This window comes from Manis javanica, chromosome 2, assembly GCF_040802235.1.
Source record: "Manis javanica isolate MJ-LG chromosome 2, MJ_LKY, whole genome shotgun sequence".
NCBI lineage: Eukaryota > Metazoa > Chordata > Mammalia > Pholidota > Manidae > Manis > Manis javanica.
The window spans coordinates 114,980,057-115,004,083 of NC_133157.1; the positions used below are offsets into that span (position 1 = coordinate 114,980,057).

General features: G+C 40.3%; 1 protein-coding gene across 2 annotated transcripts in view; it reads left to right on the top strand.

Annotated features, from left to right (window-relative positions):
• The first annotated feature begins 2,266 nt into the window (after positions 1–2,266).
• SLC39A12 (solute carrier family 39 member 12) overlaps positions 2,267–24,027 on the top strand; it is a 68,315-nt gene continuing 46,554 nt past the window's right edge. For both annotated transcript variants that reach the window (XM_037000779.2, XM_037000784.2), the window contains exons 1-2: positions 2,267–2,373; positions 3,225–3,568. In XM_037000779.2, coding sequence (XP_036856674.1) covers positions 3,308–3,568 — 261 coding nt within the window. In that variant the 5' untranslated portion in view covers positions 2,267–2,373; positions 3,225–3,307. The remainder of the gene's footprint in view (positions 2,374–3,224; positions 3,569–24,027) is intronic.

Genomic DNA, 24,027 nt, shown 5'->3' on the forward strand with positions numbered 1-24,027 from the left:
AGGAAGAAGGAAGGATTGGTCAGTCTTCCCCTTCCTTCTGGCCTCTGTCTACTACATTTTCCTGTGATACCTAAGGAGGTTGCCCGTGTATCAGGAGATACTTCATCAGATGATAAATATCAATCATAACTAAACGAGCTCCTTCTTTACATGCTGTTTAGTGAACATGTGAAGCTCATTACCCCTAGAAGTTGATTGGGATTACAAATAAAACCATGTTTAAGAAAGGTTGACTTAAGGCTTGTTGGGGAAGCAGGCAGGTCGAGGACAGAGTTAAAGCTACAACCCAGAGCCGGGCAAAGAGGGTGATGCAGCCACACTCAGCCAAGAGTTTTGTTTCCTTATTCCTCCCCCTCTTCTCTTCTGTGATCCTCCCCTGCTTTTCCTGCCTCAGAACCTGCATGCAGGGCATCTGCCTGCTGCTCCTGATCTCTGCCTCCCATGGCACAGTAATCAGAGCCTGGCTGGTGGTTGAATTGTAGGTGTGACTATAAGGGTGGAGTGGGCCTCAGAGGCAAATGGAGCAGGCATGGGCCTGTGACAGTGTCATGTACTTGGGAACCTTGTGGCTTGTGGTTCGGATGGTGAGGGTGTTGAGGCAGCTGAGAGTAGTGGTTGGTGTTTGGAAATTCCTGCATGAGAAAACTCATAGATTGGGAGGGATTCCCTAGCCATAGGGAATCTGAGGCCAGGAAACATGTGACTTCCATGCTGGACTTCCAGGGAATCAGGAAAAAGTACCCAAAGTCCCAGCAGGGGCACTGTCCTGGGACCACTGGTTAGAACAAATCAAGATTCAGGTCTGCTACAATCAGGTAGGTTATGCAGTGGGACTTGGGTAGGGAGGGCAGGTTTCAGAACCTGTTTTTGGAGCTGGACTAGGAATCAAATGCTTAATTACAGAAACAAAGCAAAACAGAGGTGCCAAAGGTAGGGCTGGATAATTTGCTCAATAGATTGGGCCATTTTTCCTTAGTAATCTCCTAGGCAAGTCCCTGAGAATGAGACAGGGCTGAGCCTGCAAATGATTCTGGGGTGCCCCCCATTGTGGGGTGGCAGGAGGCAGGGGCAGAACGCTGCAGAGAGCCTGTCTAGGGAACCCTCTGCTCTGGGCCCATTCCCTTCCCTGCCTCCTCTGGATCCATGCTGGAAGGTCATGACCAACTACTTACCCCTCTGTTGGCCTGACGATTCTGGACTCCAGCTCCAGTTAATCTTACCATAGAGGTCAAGAGACTCAGGCCAAGTCCCTTACCTTGACATTTAGGTTAATCCAAGTTCTCTGTGATGTGTAATTGAAGAGAAGCCCAACATTTCTTGGTGCATTTGTTTTTCATATTTCTATCGGTGTAACCAGCATCCTCAGAGGATTATCTGACCCTTGTCTCACTTTTCATGTCCAGTTAGTGGCTGAAGAGACTACTTATCCCAACTTCTTTCTTTTTTCATTTCCTCTGTCCCCTCTCTTCCCCACCTACAGCTCACAGAATTGAACTCAGAATCTCTCTCCATTCCCTACATTCTGCAGATTCACACTGTGTTTCTACTATATGCAATTTACATGTACTCTGTCTACTTTGAAATTTTGGGTTTTAACTTCTTTCACTGCCTATAAAACTAACCACTTTGTTCTTTTAGTCACTTATTCACTAATGATTCATGGACAGCCTGTTTCACAGGGCCTGAAGGGCCTTATGGAATCATTTGGAGCACAGACTCTGGGATCATAATATATATCTCATACAGCTAAGTGAAGTTTCCCGGTAGCATTCACTTACTTCCCAGGTAAGAACTTTATTCCTTCAACAAGTACTTTTCTCCTTGTTTGAAAACATCTATTTATGAATTTATGAATGCCTTAAATATTTTAAACATCTGCACCTTATCAAATAAATAAAGTTCTAAACACTCTACCTTTTCAAAAAATCCTTGGGTTGAGTGTGAATAAAACAGTTATCACAGAATCAGCTGGGAAGAAAAAATTTTGACCCAACACTGAAGTCATTGACCACAAGGTCAAATCATTCGACCTAGATCTGTCCCTTAAAAGGCAAGCAGCTAAGAAATTCTGAAATTTCCTTAGAATTCTAAGAAAATTGGTAAATGTTGATATAAAAAGTCAGGTTCATTAGCCACATTTATTTGATTTTCCTGAAAATCTGCCAGACAGAAAGTTCTCACTTTCATTGTTGCCTACGAAGCTGCTTTCTCCATAGCAACTGAAAACTTCTCTGGGCTGAAATAATCCTCTCCAGCAACCACTGCACAGTCAAGGAATTTTAAAAACAGAGGATTTTGTGACCATAGAGCACTCTCCGAGATTTAAAAGGCCACAGAGCTCCAGATGCATAATTATTTATCTTTCTTCTAAAGGTAAGCACTGGGTTTAGAAATGTTTCTCTCATCTTCTACCATTTTTAAAATGCTAATGTGAGAATCTCAAATTCTCTCTCTTTTTGTTTTAACCACGAAAGTAATCCCGGTATCTTTGTTACTATTCTTCAGTCATTATTAGCTCATCACTGGGCCAAAATTGGACATGAGATGCTGTTCACATTTTTCATTCTTTAAGCCTTCAGTTGAAGAGATCAATTTTTTCCAGAAAGTTGATTGGTCTTAAAGTGGTCCCTCACACTTGTAGTGACCACTGAGTATATGGGCTTATCATGGCTCATGCAATCTTGTAACTCTCTTGTTTTTCTAAGATAGTTCATTCATTTAACAAACTAAAAACTAAAAAATGACTGGGGTTTTCTGTATGTCACTATTTCTTCTAGTGCTCTTCCTTATCTAAAATCTTCTTACTCAACATAATATTGATAATTTATTAACATTTCTTTTCTTTTTTCTTTACTTCCGTGGTGAGGACCACAAATCTCTGGGAATTCAACTTTCCCATGGGATAATATGAGGGTATTTCCTATTATGGATCCTATGACTTGTACTACCTGCAGGATAAACTGAGAAGCATATTCTTCCTAATTTTTTACTCTATATTTAGTTCAGAGAAAGGCAATACATGAACTTCTTGGCTGTTTTAAAGTTTGAAAGTCTACAACCAGGATCATTCCCTGCCATTTGGGGGTTATAAATGACCTACAGACTCCCTGTTGTTCAGGAACAGCTTGTCATTGCAAATCAGCTTAGCCACCCAATAAATGAATCCTTTCAAACATGTTGCAGGCACAATAATCAAAGCCTTTTTTTTCCACCCTTTACCACAGAAATTCCTGCCTTTATAAGTTTACACAGTGAACAACTCACCCATCTCCATCAAACACTGATTTGAGGTAAAGGCAGAGTGGACATGTGCGTCTGGACAAAGCTTTCGGTATTTTGGGTGCCACTGTTCCCTCTGCTCAGCCTTGTTTCCTCTGCTGAGACAGAAAAACCCTCAACCCCAGGCAGCAGAGGCACTTGGAGTGCAGGTCAACTGACAGAAGTACTACGAGTTCTCTCTCCTGGTGACCCTACACCGCTGAACCGCTCAAGAAGCCTCATCAAAACATTTTTGGAGAAAACTGGATGTCCACGGAGGACAAACGGAATGCAAGGAGATTGCAATCTGGTTAGTGCAATAAAATAGCATTGGGTACCAGGGCATGTTCCCAAGAGAGCAGTGGATTCTCTAGCATTTACTTCAGCAAAGTGAAATCAAATACAAACCTTCCAATACTCAGGGGGGCATGGTGGCATATTATCCCCTATTTGGGATACAAGTCAGTCAGCAGCCTAGATTTAGCCTTTAAAGATAGGGTGGATTTCTCTTTAATTAAAATGGTAGTATTTATATAAGCCTTTCTACAATCCCTCTGTGTGTGTAGGGGTATTTATTTGTAAGTGTGAACTTTTAGGTCTCCTTTCTTTCTGGTTTACTAACCCTTTTCTTGCATTTGCAGTGAATTGCACATGATTGCTTAGATAGATACTATTTGTTTTCTGTAGCATAATGATAGTGATCTGATGTTTGTCTAACCCTGAATTTTTAAGTTATTTCTCCTGGATGTTACTTAGTATTTTCTGGTACTTTGTATGGTGGGTAGTTAATGAATTGGATAATCATCTTTTAAAAAATGAGGAATCAAGCTGGGGGAGATAAGTGCGATTACTGGAGCTAAAATGAGATCCCTGGCTCCTACCTAGGGCCCATTCCCAGCCTTCCCCTAGTGTGCAAGTGACTCTCAAACCCTGCTTACACATCAGCAGTCCTGGGCAGGTTTCACATATAACCGTATTTGGGCCTCCTCCCCCTCTAGAAATTGAGATTTCACTTGCCTGGAATGGAGTTAAAAAAAAAATTTCTGCAGGTCATGTTAATGTAAAAGCAACATTAATGTAAAATTAGCATTTAATGAAGAATCAGAATGTCTTTATTTGGGTCGGTGGATGGCATGGTGGGGGGACTGGCAGGAGAAGCCCTCTAAAAATGACTTAAAGTGACTACAAAGTGAAAGCAAACAGAAACATTCTGCACTACCCCTTCCTTGACAGACAAGATTTTTCAGAATGAACCCCCCACAAACAAATAAATGAAGACAAAAACAAATATATACAAGCAAGTAACTGTTCCCCAAATAAATTTTGGCAGATATTCTCAATACGGCATACTGCTTAGTTCTAAGAGAAACATTAACGTGGCCAAGTGTTTTGTTCTGTTTTGTTTTTCATGCCGGAAGGGTCTTGCTAATAGAATTTTTCTCTACTCTGTGCAAACAATAAATAATTTAGTAATTAGTAAAATTCCCTAGGGTTCCTAGAAAAAAAACATGTGTTATAATAGGCAAGTCATCTGTGATGACATTAATTTATATATATAGCAACATAAGATTTCCCAATAGACATAACTGGGAGTCATATCTTATTAATGTCCTCTGAGAATTTGCTTCAGGGAAATGTTCTCCTCTAATGACAGAAATTGCCTTATTAAGGCTGGTTGAATATTAGTTTAGCTAGGGGAATGTAAACATGCAAAATTGTTCTCCATTTTTTGGGGGGAGGGGTTGTTTTGTATTTTTTATTTTCTGTGACATTATCAAGAGTTTGGCCAATTTAGCTTCTGTTTGAATTAGTTTCATTCCTAGGATATGAAACACTGTCTTTAATAGCTTTGCCCTCTTACTGCAGCTATTTCTCATTCTCTGAGGCAAAAAAAGGGGAAATTCAGCCCTGCTCAGAGCTCTACAATTCATCCAAATCACCCATAACCAAAGAGCCAGTGGAATCTCTTCTTGTCATTCATGAAAACCCAGGGAGACCAGTGTCCTCTTGACTTCACAAACACCCGCGTTCCAGTACAAACCACAGTGCTTCAGCTTGCTGTTGAATCTTTGTCTTTTTAGGCACTTTGTCCACTGAGAGGCAGGGTTCATATCCGAACTGCTGCAGTAAAAAGGGGGTGAGTTCTTATCCCTAGATATCTGAAAAGAGAGAGAAGTGGGTATCTTGAATTTGTGGAGAGGGAAAAAAAAAAGTTCCCGATTTCATTTCAGGTTTGGGTAAAAACTAAATTAACACATCCATCTGAAGTATTTGAGGGCACTCAAATTTGCATTTATCTAACAATATGCATTTAAAAATAGATTCACTCCAGCTGTCGCCTTTAAAAATGGGTGGTTTTGCCTGATCATGGCTTTTTCTTTTTTTATTGAGAAGGGTTAGAATGGAGGTTTATTGAATTTAATGAGGGATTTGGTAAGTCCAAGAGAAGAAATTCCACTGCAGTAATGATGAGAAGCAACACACTGTGTGGGTTCCAGAAGTGGAGAAAGGAAAAGAACCCAGCGTCTGGAGTCAGCCAGCAACAGGATGAATGCTTGTTCTGAGTCCTTCTAGCTGTTAGACATGGCAAACCTCAGTTCCTTACCCGTTAGTCCGAGGTGATGGTTCCTTCCCCAGGGAGCTTCTTGTGAGGACCACATGGCCTTATATGCATGTGCCTGGATAGAGGAGCTCCCTCCATCCCCTGACAGTCCCTGTGCTTCATGGAAGTTGCCAATCTTTCCTTGTCCAGGGACACCAGAGCATGTTTGTGAAGCACCTGCAGAACTTCTGAGAAATGAGACATTCCTCAACAGCCCCTCCTTCCGTCCCCCTGCCCTCCTCAACTGTGCTAGGGGCTTGGTATTTCTAACCACAATCTCCAGGCGATTCTAAGACACAGTCAAGGTGTAAAACCACAGCTTTAAGGTCCTGCATTTAACTCAACCCCCTACCCCCTAAATTTGTCCTATCTGTCATGGAATAAAGTGTGGAAAGCTTCAAGATTTAACTTGTTTATCTAACAAATTCATTTTAACTCTTCTTGGTTAAGACTTTTCTTTTTGTCATCCAGAAATGCCACTAAATCTAGTAGAGACTCCCAGAAAGCCAGCTCCTGCCATTAGCTGACATCCTTCCAGCTCATGGTTTGGCAGGAAAAGGAAAAAATACAACTTCTCTCTTATATTTTATAGTCAATTGTAAGCAACCCCTTCACAATGAAAAAACACCCTTTAAAGAAATCTAAGAACTTGAAAAGAGGGCAGTGGGTTTATGCATAAACCTGAATCAAATTTTAAACATCTTTTTTTATCATTAATCTACAATTACATGAAAAATATTATGTTTACTAGGCTCTCCCCTATACCAGGTCCCCCCCACAAACCCCTTTACAGTCACTGACCATCAGCATAGCAAAATGTTGTAGTATCACTACTTGTCTTCTCTGTGTTGTACAGCCCTCCCCTTTCTCCCACCCCCCATTATGCATGCTAATCATAATACCCCCTTTCTTCTTCCCCCCCTTATCTCTCCCTACCCACCCATCCTCCCCAGTCCCTTTCCCTTTGGTACCTGTTAGTCCATTCTTGGGTTCTGTGATTCTGCTGATGCTTTGTTTCTTCAGTTTTCCTTTGTTCTTATACTCCACAGATGAGTGAAATCATTTGGTATTTCTCTTTCTCCACTTGGCTTATTTCACTGAGCATAATACCCTCTAGCTCCATCCATGTTGTTGCAAATGGCAGGATTTGCCCTCTTCTTATGGCTGAGTAATATTCCATTGTGTATATGTACCACATCTTCTTTATCCATTTATCTACTGATGGACACTTAGGTTGCTTCCAATTCTTGTCTATTGTAAATAGTGCTGCTATAAACATAGGGGTGCATCTGTCTTTTTCAAACTTGAGTGCTGCATTCTTAGGGTAAATTCCTAGGAGTGGAATTCCTGGGTCAAATGGTAAGTCTATTTTGAGCATTTTGAGGAACCTCCATACTGCTTTCCACAATGGTTGAACTAGTTTACATTCCCACCAGCAGTGTAGAAGGGTTCCCCTTTCTCCACAACCTTGCCAACATTTGTTGTTGTTTGTCTTTTGGATGGCAGCCATCCTTACTGGTGTGAGGTGATACCTCATTGTGGTTTTAATTTTCATTTCTCTGATACTTAGCAATGTGGAGCATCTTCATGTGTCTGTTGGCCACCTGTATTTCTTTTTGGAAGAACTGTTCATTTCCTCTGCCCATTTTTTAATTGGATTATTTGTTTTCTATTTGTTGAGGTGGGTGAGCTCTTTATATATTTTGGATGTCAAGCCTTTATCGGATCTGTCATTTACGAATATATTCCCCCATACTGTAGGATACCTTTTTGTTCTACCAATGGTGTCTTTTGCTGTACAGAAGCTTTTCAGCTTAATAGAGTCCCGCTTGTTCATGTTTGCTGTTGTTTTCCTTGCCCGGGGAGATATGTTCAAGAAGAGGTCACTCATGTTTATGTCTAAGAGATTTTTGCCTATGTTTTTTTCTAAGAGTTTTGTGGTTTCATGACTTACATTCAGGTCTTTGATCCTTTTTGAATTTACTTTTGTATATGGGGTTAGACAATGGTCCAGTTTCATTCTCCTACATGTAGCTGTCCAGTTTTGCCAGCACCATCTGTTGAAGAGACTGTCATTTCACATTGTATGTCCATGGCTCCCTTATCAAATATTAATTGACCATATATGTTTGGGTTAATGTCTGGAGTCTCTAGTCTGTTTCACTGGTCTGTGGCTCTGTTCTTGTGCCAGTACCAAATTGTCTTGATTACTATGGCTTTATAGTAGAGCTTGAAGTTGGTGAGTGAGATCCCCCCTACTTTATTCTTCTTTCTCAGGATTGCTTTGGCTATTTGGGGTTTTTGGTGTTTCCATATGAATTTTTGAATTATTTGTTCCAGTTCATTGAAGAATGTTGCTGGTAATTTGATAGGGATTGCATCAAATCTGTATATTGCATTGGGCAGCATGGCCATTTTGACGATTTTAATTCTTCCTAGCCACGAGCATGGGATGAGTTTCCATTTCTTAGTGTCCCCTTTAATATCTCTTAAAAGTGACTTGTAGTTTTCAGAGTATAGGTCTTTCACTTCTTTGGTTAGGTTTATTCCTAGGTATTTTATTATTTTTGATGCAATTGTGAATGGAATTGTTTTTCTGATTTCTCTTTCTATTGGTTCATTGTTAGTGTATAGAAAAGCCACAGATTTCTCTGTGTTAATTTTGTATCCTGCAACTTTGCTGTATTTCGATATCAGTTCTAGTAGTTTTGAGGTGGAGTCTTTAGGGTTTTTTTATGTACAATATCATGTCATCTGCAAACAGTGACAGTTTAACTTCTTCTTTACCAATCTGGATTCCTTATATTTCTTTGTTTTGTCTCATTCCCGTGGCTAGGACCTCCAGTACTATGTTAAGTAACAGTGGGGAGAGTGGGCATCCCTGTTCTGTTCCCGATCTCAGAGGAAAAGCTTTCAGCTTCTCGCCGTTCAGTATAATGTTGGCTGTGGGTTTATCATATATGGACTTTATTATGTTGAGGTACTTGCCCTCTATACCCATTTTGTTGAGAGTTTTTTCCTGAATGGATGTTGAATTTTGTCAAATGATTTTTCAGCATCTATAGAGATGATCATGTGGTTTTTGTCTTTCTTTTTGTTGATGTGGTGGATGATGTTGATGGATTTTCAAATGTTCTGTCCTTGCATCCCTGAGATGAATCCCACTTGGTCATTGTGTATGATCCCTTTGATATATTTTTGAATTCGGTTTGCTAATATTTTATTGAGGATTTTTGCATCTACATTCATCAGGGATATTTTTCTGTAATTTTCTTTTTTGGTGGTGTCTTTGCCTGGTTCTGTTATTAGGGTGATTTTGGCTTCATAGAATGAGTTTGGGATTATTCCCTCCTCTTCTATTTTTTGGAAAACTTTAAAGAGAATGGGTATTATGTCTTCTCTGTGTGTCTGATAAAATTATGAGGTAAATCTGTCTGGCCCGGTGGTTTTGTTCTTGGGTAGTTTTTTGATTACCGCTTCAATTTCTTTGCTCGTAATTGGTTTGTTTAACTTTCGTGTTTCTTCCTTGGTCAGTCTTGGAAGGTTGTATTTTTCTAGGAAGTTGTCCATTTCTTCTAGGTTTTCCAGCTTATTGGCATATAGGTTTTCATAGTAGTCTTTAATAATTATTTGTATTTCTGTGGAGTCTGTTGTGATTTTTCCATTCTCACTTCTGATTCTGTTGATGTGTGTTGATTCTCTTTTTCTCTTAATAAGTTTGGCTAGAGGCTTATCTATTTTGTTTATATTCTAAAAGAACCAGCTCTTGGTTTCACTGATTTTTTTCTACTGTTTTATTCTTCTCAATTTTGTTTATTTCTTCTCTGATCTTTATTATGTCCCTCCTTCTGCTGACTTTAGGCCTCATTTGTTCTTCTTTTTCCAGTTTTGATAATTGTGATGTTAGACTATTCATTTGGGATTGTTCTTCCTTCTTCAAGTGTGCCTGGATCGCTATATACTTTCCTCTTAAGACTGCTTTCGCTGCGTCCCACAGAAGTTAGGATTTTGTGTTGTTGTTGTCATTTGTTTCCATGTATTCCTTGATCTCTATTTTAATTTGTTCATTGACCTATTGATTATTTAGGAGCATGTTGTTAAGCCTCTATTTTATACCTTTGTGGTCTGAAAAGTTGGTTGGTAGAATTTCAATCTTTTGCAATTTACTGAGGCTCTTTTTGTGAGCTAGTATGTGGTCTATTCTGGAGAATGTTCCATGTGCACTTGAGAAGAATGTATATCCTGTTGCTTTTGGGTGTAGAGTTCTATAGACGTCTATTAGGTCCATCTGTTCTACTGTGTTGTTTAGTGCCTCCATGTCCTTACTTATTTTCTGCCCAGTGGATCTATCCTTTGGGGTAAGTGGCGTGTTGAAGTCTCCTAAAATGAATGCATTGCATTCTATTTCCCCCTTTAGTTCTGTTAGTATTTGTTTCACATATGCTGGTGCTCCTGTGTTGGGTGCATATATATTTATAATTGTTATATCCTCTTGTTGGACTGAGCCCTTTATCATTATGTAATGTTCTTCTTTATCTCTTGTTACTTTCTTTGTTTTGAAGTCTATTTTGTCTTATATTAGTACTGCAACCCCTGCTTTCTTCTCTCTGTTTGCCTGAAATATGTTTTTCCATCCCTTGAGTTTTAGTCTGTGCATGTCTTTGGGTTTGATGTGAGTTTCTTGTAAGCAGCATATATATGGGTCTTGCTTTTTTTTTTTTTTTTTTGAGAGGGCATCTCTCATATTTATTGATCAAATGGTTGTTAACAACAATAAAATTCAGTATAGGGGGGTCAACGCTCAATGTACAATCATTAATCCATCTCAAGCCTAATTCTCGTCAGTCTCCAATCTTCTGAAGCATAACGAACAAGTTCTTACATGGTGAACAAATTCTTACATAGTGAATAAATTCTTACATGGTGAACAGTACAAGGGCAGTCATCACAGAAACTTTCGGTTTTGATCATGCAATATGACCTATAAACAATCAGGTCAAATATGAATATTCGTTTGATTTTTGTACTTGATTTATATGTTGATCCCACATTTCTCCTATTATTATTATTATTTTTATTTTTAATAAAATGCTGAAGTGGTAGGTAGATGCAAGATAAAGGTAGAAAACATAGTTTGGTGCTGTAAGAGGGCAAATGTAGATGATCAGATGATCAGGTGTGTGCCTATGGACTAAGTTTTAATCCAGGCTAGACAAGGGCAGCAAGACATCCACGGATGCAGAAGATTTCTCTCAAAGCAGGGGGGGTGAGGTTCTGAGCCTCACCTCTGTTGATCCCCAAATTCTCACCTGATGGCCCCCCTGTGACTGTGCCTGTCTTAGGTTGTTCCTCCCTTGAGGAATCTTACCCGTCTCTGGCTAACCAGTCATCTTCTGGGGCCATACAGGGAAATGTAAAGTTGGTAAGTGAGAGAGAAGCCATATTGTTTGCAAAGGTTAGCTTTTTACTTCTTTGCAGATTTATGCCCTGTGGCTTCTATGCCCAGCACTTGTCTTGAGGTATCTTTACCACCTGGAGGAATTATGATACTCGGTAAATTCGATATGAGGCACGAATTCTATTTAAGGGTTGTAATTAGGAAGGAAGAAGAAAAGCTATAGATGTAGCATATGAGGGAAACTTGGGAGGATTGATTATTTCTTTGACATATCTTCTTGTATAGTACCTTAAGTATGTATAGGTTTTAAACTACTAACTAATTTGCACACACATATTAACATAATAGGAATATGGTGACATAAACAAAGCAAATCTATAATTACCATCCATCTCCAGTGAAGCCAAGAAAACCATTTAGACACCCTAGGCATTTGTGAAAATTTATCTATGATATGATGGATATTGTCCAACTGTACTTGAACCATCAGACAAATTAAAGCAGCCCATTTCTGGGATCTGTTCACATCCCATGTGTTCTTTTAACCATAGATAGTCTATAGTCATGAGATTTTGGAGTGCTACAACTTGCACCCCTCCCAACTCCTGGTTGAGTTCCAACAGTACAGATCCGGTCAAATTCGTTGTCTCACTGTATGCACATGCCAGCCTAGACATCTCCCTCCTCATTCTTATGGCAAGTCCAGGAGACGGTGGGCTGGATGCAGCCACAACCGCAGCATTGTCCGGATCCCTGTGGAGGCTTTTTGATGATCATCCCCCGGCACAAGTCCTCCAGAGAGTGCTAATGCCGGAAGCTCCTCCTCATATCGTATCTTAGTTCATTTTCTGGGTATCCAAGCTAGGCCTTGATCTTCTGCATAGAAACAAACAGACCCTTTGCCCACACTTTGACATGCCCTCTATACCACTGTGCAGAACTCATTGGAGGTCAGCACACAGTAACTGCTTTTTTGTTTTTTTTTTTAAATTAAGAGAAAGGAATATTATCAGAAAAGAGTACCTCCATAGCTGATCATCTGACACCCTTTAAGTGATCAACATTAAGGATATTTAAAGCATGCGTTGATCTTTGATTTACCAATAGTTTTATCCTGTTAAGGAGTAATCCCCCTTTTCTTTCATTCTTTCTTTCTTTTTTTTTTTTTTTTTAAATTTTTAATCTACACTTACATGAAGAATACTATGTTTACTATGCTCTCCCCTATATCAGGTCCCCCCTAACAACCACATTACGGTTACTGTCCATCAGCTTAGCAAAATGTTGTAGAGTCACTACTTGTCCTCTCTGTGTTGTGCAGCCCACCCTCCCCTTTCTCCCTCCCCCCCATGCATGCTAATCTTAATATCCCCCTTCTTCTTCCCCCCACTTATCCCTCCCTGCCCACCCATCCTCCCCAGTTCCTTTCCCTTTGGTACCTGTTAGTCCATTTTTGGGTTCTGTAATTCCACTGCTGTTTTGTTCCTTCAGTTTTTCCTTTGTTCCTATACTCCTCAGATGAGTGACATCATTTGGTATTTCTCTTTCTCCGCTTGGCTTATTTCACTGAGCATAATACTCTCCAGCTCCATCCATGTTGCTGCAAATGGTTGGATTTTTCCACTTCTTATGGCTGAGTAGTATTCCATTGTGTATATGTACCACATTTTCTTTATCCATTCATCTACAGATGGACATTTAGGTTGCTTCCAATTCTTGGCTATTGTAAATAGTGCTGTGATAAACATAGGAGTGCATCTGTCTTTCTCAAACTTGATTGCTGCGTTCTTAGGGTAAATTCCTAGGAGTGGAATTCCTGGGTCAAATGGTAGGTCTGTTTTGAGCATTTTGATGCACCTCCATACTGCTTTCCACAATGGTTGAACTAATTTACATTCCCACCAGCAGTGTAGGAGGGTTCCCCTTTCTCCACAGCCTCGCCAACATTTGTTGTTGTTTGTCTTTTGGATGGCAGCTATCCTTACTGGTGTGAGGTGATACCTCATTGTAGTTTTAATTTGCATTTCTCTGGTAATTAGCGATGTGGAGCATCTTTTCATGTGTCTCTTGGCCATCTGTATTTCTTTTTTGGAGAACTGTCTGTTCAGTTCCTCTGCCCATTTTTTAATTGGGTTATTTGTTTTTTGTTTGTTGAGGCGTGTGAGCTCTTTATATATTCTGGACGTCAAGCCTTTATCGGATCTGTCATTTTCAAATATATTCTCCCATACTGTAGGGTTCCTTTTTGTTCTATTGATGGTGTCTTTCGCTGTACAGAAGCTTTTCAGCTTAATGTAGTCCCACTTGCTCATTTTTGCTGTTGTTTTCCTTGCCCGGGGAGATATGTTCAAGAAGAGATCACTCATGTTTATGTCTAAGAGGTTTTTGCCTATGTTTTTTTCCAAGAGTTTAATGGTTTCATGACTTACATTCAGGTCTTTGATCCATTTTGAGTTTACCTTTGTATATGGGGTTAGACAATGGTCCAGTTTCATTCTCCTACATGTAGCTGTCCAGTTTTGCCAGCACCATCTGTTGAAGAGACTGTCATTTTGCCATTGTATGTCCATGGCTCCTTTATCAAATATTAATTGACCATATATGTTTGGGTTAATTTCTGGGGTCTCTAATCTGTTCCACTGGTCTGTGGCTCTGTTCTTGTGCCAGTACCAAATTGTCTTGATTACTATGGCTTTGTAGTAGAGCTTGAAGTTGGGGAGTGAGATCCCCCCTACTTTATTCTTCTTTTTCAGGATTGCTTTGGCTATTCGGGGTCTTTGGTGTTTCCATATGAATTTTTGAATTATTTGTCCCAATTCATTGAAGAATGTTGCTGGTAATTTGAGAGGGATTGCATCAAGTCTGTATATTGCTTTGGGCAGGATGGCCATTTTGACGATATTAATTCTTCCTAGCCATGAGCATGGGATGAGTTTCCATTTATTAGTGTCCCCTTTAATTTCTCTTAAGAGTGACTTGTAGTTTTCAGAGTATAAGTCTTTCACTTCTTTGGTTAGATTTATTCCTAGGTATTTCATTCTTTTTGATGCAATGGTGAATGGAATTGTTTTCCTGATTTCTCTTTCTATTGATTCGTTGTTAGTGTATAGGAAAGCTACAGATTTCTGTGTGTTAATTTTGTATCCTGCAACTTTGCTGTATTCCGATATCAGTTCTAGTAGTTTTGGAGTGGAGTCTTTAGGGTTTTTTATGTACAGTATCATATCATCTGCAAATAGTGACAGTTTAACTTCTTCTTTACCAATCTGGATTCCTTGTATTTCTTTGTTTTGTCTGATTGCTGTGGCTAGGACCTCCAGTACTATGTTAAATAACAGTGGGGAGAGTGGGCATCCCTGTCTGGTTCCCGATCTCAGTGGAAATGCTTTCAGCTTCTCGCTGTTCAGTATAATGCTGGCTGTGGGTTTATCATATATGGCCTTTATTATGTTGAGGTACTTGCCCTCTATTCCCATTTTGCTGAGAGTTTTTATCATGAATGGATGTTGAATTTTGTCAAATGCTTTTTCAGCATCTATGGAGATGATCATGTGGTTTTTGTCTTTCTTTTTGTTGATGTGGTGGATGATGTTGATGGATTTTCGAATGTTGTACCATCCTTGCATCCCTGGGATGAACCCCACTTGGTCATGGTGTATGATCCTTTTGATATACTGTTGAATTCTGTTTGCTAATATTTTATTGAGTATTTTTGCATCTACATTCATCAGGGATATTGGTCTGTAATTTTCTTTTTTGGTGGGGTCTTTGCCTGGTTTTGGTATTAGGGTGATGTTGGCTTCATAGAATGAGTTTGGGAGTATTCCCTCTTCTTCTATTTTGTGGAACACTTTAAGGAGAATGGGTATTATGTCTTCTCTGTGTGTCTGATAAAATTCCGAGGTAAATCCGTCCGGCCCCGGGGTTTTGTTCTTGGGTAGTTTTTTGATTACTGTTTCAATTTCTTTGCTTGTAATTGGTTTGTTTAACTTTTGTGTTTCTTCCTTGGTCAGTCTTGGGAGGTTATATTTTTCTAGGAAGTTGTCCATTTCTTCTAGGTTTTCCAGCTTGTTGGCATATAGGCTTTCATAGTAGTCTTTAATAATTCTTTGTATTTCTGTGGAGTCTGTCGTGATTTTTCCATTCTCATTTCTGATTATGTTGATTTGTGTTGACTCTCTTTTTCTCTTAATAAGTTGGGCTAAAGGCTTATCTATTTTGTTTATTTTCTCAAAGAACCAGCTCTTGGTTTCGTTGATTTTTGTTATTGTTTTATTCTTCTCAATTTTGTTTATTTCTTCTCTGATCTTTATTATGTCCCTCCTTCTGCTGACTTTAGGCCTCATTTGTTCTTCTTTTTCCAGTTTTAATAATTGTGATGTTAGACTATTCATTTGGGATTGTTCTTCCTTCTTCAAGTGGCCTGGATTGCTATATACTTTCCTCTTAAGACTGCTTTCGCTGCATCCCACAGAAGTTGGGGCTTAGTGTTGTTGTTGTCATTTGTTTCTATATATTCCTTGATCTCTATTTTGATTTGTTCATTGATCCATTGATTATTTAGTAGCATGTTGTTAAGCCTCCATGTGTTTGTGAGCCTTTTTTTTTCTTTGTAGAATTCATTTCTACTTTCATACCTTTGTGGTCTGAAAAATTGGTTGGTAGAATTTCAATATTTTGGAATTTACTGAGGCTCTTTTTGTGAGCTAGTATGTGGTCTATTCTGGAGAATGTTCCATGTGCACTTGAGAAGAATGTATATCCTGTTGCTTTTGGATGTAGAGTTCTATAGATGTCTATTAGGTCCATCTGTTCTAGTGTGTTGTTCAGTGCCTGTGTGTCTTTACTTATTTTCTGCCCGGTGGATCTATCCTTTGGGGTGAGTGGTGTGTTGAAGTCTCCTACAATGAATGCATTGCAGTCTATTTCCCTCTTTAGTTCTGTTAGTATTTGCTTCACATATGCTGGTGCTCCTGCATTGGGTGCATATATATTTAGTATAGTTATATCCTCTTGTTGGACTGATCCCTTTATCATTATGTAGTGGCCTTCTTTATCTCTTGTTACTTTCTTTGTTTTGAAGTCTATTTTGTCTGATATTAGTACTGCAATCCCTGCTTTCTTCTCACTGTTGTTTGCCTGAAATATGTTTTTCCATCCCTTGACTTTTAGTCTATGCTTATCTTTGGGTTTAAGGTGAGTTTCTTGTAAGCAGCATATAGATGGGTCTTGCTTTTTTATCCATTCTATTACTCTGTGTCTTTTGATTGGTGCATTAAGTTCATTTACATTTAGGGTGACTATTGAGAGATACGTACTTATTGCCATTTCAGGCTTTAGATTCGTGGTTACCAAAGTTCAAGGTTAGCTTCTTTAGTATCTTACTGCCTAACTTAGCTCACTTATTGAGCTGTTATATACACTGTCTGGAGATTCTTTTCTTCTCTCCCTTCTTATTCCTCCTCCTCCATTCTTCATATGTTGTGTGTTTTGTTCTGTGCTCTTTTTAGGGGTGCTCCCATCTAGAGCAGTCCCTGTAGGATGCCCTGTAGAGGTGGTTTGTGGGAAGCAAATTCCCTCAGCTTTTGCTTGTCTGGGAATTGTTTGATCCCACCATCATATTTAAATGATAGTCATGCTGGATACAGTATCCTTGGTTCAAGGCCCTTCTGTTTCATTGCATTAAGTATATCATGCCATTCTCTTCTGGCCTGTAGGGTTTCTGTTGAGAAGTCTGATGTTAGCCTGATTGGTTTTCCTTTATAGGTGACCTTTTTCTCTCTAGCTGCCTTTAAAACTCTTTCCTTGTCCTTGATCCTTGCCATTTTAATTATTATGTGTCTTGGTGTTGTCCTCCTTGGATCCTTTCTGTTGGGGGTTCTGTATAATTCCATGGTCTGTTCGATTATTTCCTCCCCCAGTTTGGGGAAGTTTTCAGCAATTATTTCTTCAAAGACACTTTCTATCCCTTTTCCTCTTTCTTCCTCTTCTGGTATCCCTATAATACGAATGTTTTTCCTTTTGTATTGGTCACATATTTCTCTTAGTGTTGTTTCATTCCTGGAGATCCTTTTATCTCTCTCTATGTCAGCTTCTATACGTTCCTGTTCTCTGGCTTCTATTCCTTCAATGGCCTCTTGCATCTTATCCATTCTGCTTATAAATCCTTCCAGGGATTGTTTCACTTCTGTGATCTCTTTCCTGACATCTGTGATCTCCTTCCGGACTTCATCCCACTGCTCTTGCATTTTTCTCTGCATCTCATCCCACTGCTCTTGCATTTTTCTCTGCATCTCATCCCATTGCTCTTGCATTTTTTTCTGCATCTCTGTCAGCATGTTCATGATTTTTATTTTGAATTCTTTTTCAGGAGGACTAGTTAGGTCTGTCTCCTTCTCAGGTGTTGTCTCTGTCATCTTTGTCTGCCTGTAGTTTTGCCTTTGCATGGTGATAGAGATAGTTTGCAGAGCTGGTACAAGTGACCGCTGGAAGAGCTTCCCTTCTTGTTGGTTTGTAGCCTTTTCCTGGGAGAATAGCGACCTCTAGTTGCTTGTGCTGGGCAGCTGTGCGCAGACAGGGCTTCTGCTTCCTGCCCAGTTGCTTTGGGGTTTATCTCCACTGTTGCTGTGGGCTTGGCCTGGCTGGGGCTGTTCCTCCAAAATGGTGGAGCCCCGTTGGAGGGGGAGCGGCCAGGAGGCTATTTATCTCTGTAAGGGGCCTCTGTGCTCCCTGCTGCACAGAGTTAGAGTGCCCAGAGATCCCCAGATTCCCTGCCTCTGGTCTAAGTGACCTGTCCTGCCCCTTTAAGACTTCCAAAAAGCACTCCCCTTCGCAAGGCGCTGGTTCCTTGCAGGTGTGGATGTGGTCTGGATGTTGTCCTGTGTCCTGTGGTCTCTATTTTAGGAAGATTTTTCTTTGTTATATTTTCATAGCTCTATGTGTTTTTGGGAGGAGATTTCCACTGCTCTACTCACGCCGCCATCCTGGCTCCGCCCCCCGGGTCTTGCTTTTTTATCCATTCTATTACTTTGTGTCTTTTGATTGGTGTATTCAGTCCATTTACATTTAGGGTGACTATTGAAAGATATGTACTTATTGCAATTGCAGGCTTTAGATTCGTGTTTACCAAAGGTTCAAGTTTAGTCTCTTTAGTATCTTACTGCCTCACTTAGCTCACTTATTGAACTGTTATATATACTGTCTGGAGATTCTTTTCTTCTCTCCCTTCTTATTCCTCCTCCTCCATTCTTTATATGTTGGTTGTTTTATTCTGTGCTCTTTTATGTTTCCTTTAACTGCTTTTAGTGGGTAGTTGATTTTTTTTTTTTTGCGTTTAGTTAGTATTTGGTTGGTCTGCTTTCTTTGCTGTGATTTTATTTTCTCTGGTGACATCTGTTTAGTCTTAGGAGTGCTCCTATCTAGAACAGTCCCTCTAAAATACCCTGTAGAGGTGGTTTGTGGGAGGCAAATTACCTCAACTTTTGCTTGTCTGGGAATTGTTTAATCCCTCCATCATATTTAAGTGATAATCGTGTTGGATACAGTAACCTTGGTTCAAGGCCCTTCTGTTTCATTGCATTAAATATATCATGCCATTCTCTTCTGGCCTGTAAGGTTTCTATCGAGAAGTCTGATGATAGCCTGATGGGTTTTCCTTTATAGGTGACCTTTTTCTCTCTAGCTGCCTTTGAAACTCTTTCCTTGTCCTTGATCTTTGCCAATTTCATTATTATGTGTCTTGGTGTTGTCCTCCTTGGGTCCTTTCTGTTGGGATTTCTGTGTATTCCCATGGTCTGTTTGATTATTTCCTCCCCCAGTTTGGGGAAGTTTCCATCAATTGTTTCTTCAAAGACACTTTCTATCCCTTTTTCTCTCTCTTCTTCTTCTGGTACCCCTATAATATGGATATTGTTCCTTTTGGATTGGTCACACAGTTCTCTTAATATTGTTTCATTCCTGGAGATCCTTTTATCTCTCTCTGTGTCAGCTTCTATGCGTTCCTGTTCTCTGGTTTCTATTCCATCAATGGCCTGTTGCATCTTATCCATTCTGCTCATAAATCCTTCCAGCATTTGTTTCACTTCTGTAATCTCCTTCTGGACATCATCCCTTAGCTCTTGTATATTTCTCTGCATCTCCATCAGCATGTTTGTGATTTTTATTTTGAATTCTTTTTCAGGAAGACTGGTTAGGTCTGTCTCCTTCTCAGGTGTTGTCTCTGTAATCTTTGTCTGCCTGAAATTTTGCCTTTTCATGGAGATAGAGATGGTTTGCAGAGCTGGCACGAGTGACAGCTGGAAGAAGTTTCCTTCTTGTTGGTTTGTGGCCTTCCTCTCCTGGGAGAACAGCGACCTCTAGTGGCTTGTGCTGGGCAGTTGTGTGCAGACAGAGCTTCTGATTCCTGCCTGGCTGCTATGGAGTTTATCTCCGCTGTTGCTGTGGGCATGGCCTGCCTTGGGCTGCTACTCTGATATGGTGGAGCTGCATTGGAGGGGGAGCAGCCGAGAGGCTATTTATCTCTGTGAGGGGCCTCCGTGCTCCCTGCTGCCCAGGGGTTTAGAGTGCCCAGAGTTCCCCTGATTCCCTGATGCTGGACTAAGTGTCCCGGGATGCTTCCATCCAGCTTTGGGGTCCCTGTCCCTTTAAGACTTCCAAAAAGCATTCACAAAAAAAAAAAAAAAAGCCACTCGCTTTTCTTTGTCCCCAGGGTGCCGGCCTCAGGGACCCGCTCACAGGTCTTACTGTCCTGTTTCCCTAGTATCCAGGACCCCATGCATGCACTGTGTGTGCACTCTGGTCCGGATGGCTGGGGCTGGGTGTTTAGCAGTCCTGAGCTCCCTCTCCCTCCCCACTCTGACTCCTCTCCTCCAGGAGCTGGGGTGAGGGGCGCTCACATCCCGCCAGGCTGGGGCTTGTATCTTACCCCCTTGTGAGTCACTGGGTTCTCGCAGGTGTGGATGTGGTCTGGATGTTGTCCTGTGTCCTCTGATCTCTCTTCTAGGAAGAGTTGTCTTTGTTATATTTTCATAAATATATGTGGTTTTGGGAGGAGATTTCCGCCCTCTACTCATGTCACCATCTTGGCTCCACCTTACCTAAACATCTTTTGTTCAAAAAAGTTTTAATTTACTCTGTAGGTCTGACAATTACCCCATTAATATAGAAGGAGAAATATTTTCTACTGCTTTTTGTTACTGAGGCTCTCACCTAGCCTAAGCAATAAACAGGGCTGACTTAAGCAGCTAGGGCAATCTGATTGGCGATAGGGTGCCATAGAAAATTCTACCAAATAACTGGATAGTCCATTTAGATTAGTAAGTAGAGCTTCTTGCATTTTAACCAGTCTTTTCCCAAAGTTTATTTCCTCATGAAGTCTTTAAAACTAACTCCCAGAATCAGTGTTTTTCCCTCTTAAACCATATGCCCCTACCTCACAAGCTGAAAAAGAAAACTCCTGAATGAGTTGATTCTTTTTTAACAAAGAATAAGTCAGCACCTTGAATGGCTCTTGATCCCTATGGGGTGGACATATTTGCAAAAGTTTGCTAAATAAACATCTCCCAAACACAACTGAGCCACCTTAGCAACTTTAAAAACTTTAACTAAAATAAATATGGCAGTGATGAACTGAAAATGCTAGTCCCTGCACCAACCTCACAATGCTTTTAGTCACATCTCCTAGAGCAGGCTTTCTTCAAGCCACTGCCTTCTGTGTAAAGGTAACTTCTTTAAGATTGAAATATCATAAAAGGGCACAAAGTTTTCAGTCCATGGTTGTTTGATTCACAGTTAAGCCTTATTCAAGCAGGAAATTTAAGCAAGGTTTAACATCTGTTCATTCCAGATGACCAAAATCTCTAGTCAGACAAAATGAGATGCTGACACAATGATTTAAAACTTTTAAAAGTCAGAAACAAATTAACCATCCATGTTGTATGCTTTTTACAAACCATTTCTGGAATGAACATCTGCATGATTGCAGATATTACCCTATTTTCTGTGGCCCCATGCCACATCCCTAATGCCAATCCTCAAAAGGTACATTGAGAAGGAGCTGTGAAGTGACAGAGGTCTCAGGTACCTTGGATGGGATCAGGTGTGGCCACATGCACTGCTTTGTGCTGTCAACCAAGCCGTGGCCTCTCTGCCTGGTCTGGTGGCCTCATGGAGAGCCTACTCCTCACGTCATTGACACTCTTCTCACCTACCCAGTCCCATCAAATGACCTAAGCAGCACTGGAAAGTCGCTCAACAAGAACTGAACCCTCTGGTTATACCATGCTCTCAGTGATTGCTCTTAGAGCCTTACAGTTCCTTGCCTCTTAATTCACTTCTTCCTACTAAATAGGAGGGAGAGAAAATTACTGGTTGAAGGGACTTCACATCAAGTACACAGATGGTCAACAGCTTATGTTCTTCATGGCACAAAACAAATGAGTAAGATAATAAAGCCATCAGTGACAGGGCAGGAATTAAGACTGGGCAATCATGATTAGCTGTGTGGCTTTAGGTACATTACTTACCTTTTCTGAGACTTGGTTTTTTACATATACTGTGGGTACACTTTCCTTAAAAAATGAAAATATAATTCATGTTGATTCTGTGTACATCCTTGCTATTGCACACAAATGTACCAATTATTTAACTCATTATGCATTAAATAATTGGGTTATTGGTATTTCAAATACTTTATATATATTATAGCAGAAATATTTGATCAGTTAATATATAGACTGGGACATTTTGTTTTCCCATTTAAAATAATGGAATAAGGTTCCCACCATCAAAAATTCATTATCTGACATCTTTACCAGAACCAGTTAGATTTGTACACTGGGAAATGTTTGAATACATAAGGTGTTTAACACTGCCCCGAACAAATTGCTCCCAATAAATGGTAGCTAATACTACCAACAGTTTGGTTTTAGGAGGCTATTTGATGCAGAGAATGGCTTTATTGTACTTCTCTTTCAACCGATCCACTTCCTTGAGTTTTGGTGTGAGCCCTGCCAACATCTACCAACCTGTGGACTTTTCTTGTGGGCCAATTAGGGGTCAGAAAGGGGCTGCTGAGGTTTCCGTGGTGGAGCTTAATAATCCCATTAAGAGTTGGTCTTGTTGAGAATACCATGCCCCTCTGTTTGTTGAGTTCTTACCCCCTTGCAGTTAGAGGTGGGGATAGACGAGCCTGTGAAGCTTCTGAAGAAAGGGTAATAAACTGGATGACATGTTTCTTCCTGCCTCACATGGTAGGTACCAGATGTTGCCCAGTGGGATGCACAGCAGACATGGAGTTAGAATCCCTGAAACTTCCACCTCTGAGAAGAGATTAAAGTATAGTAAATTGTCCATCAGCCGGACAAGTCCTTCTGGGGCTCAGGACAGGCATCCCTCACTGCCTTTCCTGGAGGCTGATGCCTTGAAATGGGCTGACTTTTGGGATCCTAGGAGAATCTCAACGTGCTTCCTATTGTCTTTGAAGAAAGGCAGCTTCTGTCTTGGTGGGAGAGCTTTACTTCCCCAAGCCCTGTATGTCTCTTTTTCTCATTGTCCCACCACATTATCCCAAACACTTCTTCTTCCCAGAGTAGATGAGCCAGGTGTTTGGCCTTGGGCTGTGAAACAAGTCGTGGAAACATTTTTAGCAGTTCTCTTAGGTATGATAAAAGAGAGGCGGGAGGTATTCATTATTCCATTTCACACCTCCTGGATGCCAGGTATTGTGCTAGATGCTAAGGATACAACAGTGTACAGATGAAACCCAGTCTTAATAGACCACCTGTCCTCAATCGGAGGGAGGAAATAAACAAGCAAAGTAATTTTAGAATACTAGTGCTATGATGATAATAAAAAATAAAAAATAAATGGCAGCTAGAGCAGCCACAAATCACATGTGACTGTTGGACAGTTGAAATGTGGCTTGTCTGAACTGAGATATGCTGGTAAGTGTAATATATACACCAGATGGCAAAGACTTAGCATGACAAAAAAGAATGTCAAATAATTCATTAATAATTTTTTAAAATTCTAATCATATGTTGAAATCATTTCTTGGATATATGTTTCAATAAAAATTATTAAATACATTATTAAAATTAATATCACCTGTTTCTTCTTACTTTTTTAAAATGTGGCTACTCAAAAATTTTAAACGACATGTATGGCTGGTATTTGTGGTTTATATTCTATTTATATGGAACAGTGCCGTGCTGGAGATTATGGCGCGGGGGTGCTGGCTTTCTACAGGGTGTCCAAGAGGACATCCCGAAGTGGGTGGCACTTCAGTGGAGATCTGAGGAATGAGAGGAAGATTATCTTGGCATTCACCAGGCAGTACTTTGACGATGAAGGATAGGGGAAAGGAACTTGGAGAAACTGACAAAAGTCATAGGGGCAGAAATTTAGTGAAAGTGATAAAGAGAGGCTAAGTAAGATAGGGGGGGCAGGGTAGGCAGGATCCAGAGCAAGGAGAAAAGTGTAAGGAGGTTGGATTTCATTCTAAATGCAATGGGGAATCACTTCAAAAGCCAAAGTGTCAGGTCCCTTCCCTGTCTCTGACCCGCAGATGAGGGAAGAGACACGATTGTTCTTGGAAGACCTAAGGACCAGCCAGGGGACTCAAGGCGTGACAGCACAAGAGTGGTGCCGAGAAGGCATCTCTCATATTTATTGATGAAATGGTTGTTAACAACAATATTGGGGTTTCCATGCACAATCATTAATTAAGTCCAACACTCAGCAGTTTCACCTTCTGACGGATAACGAACAA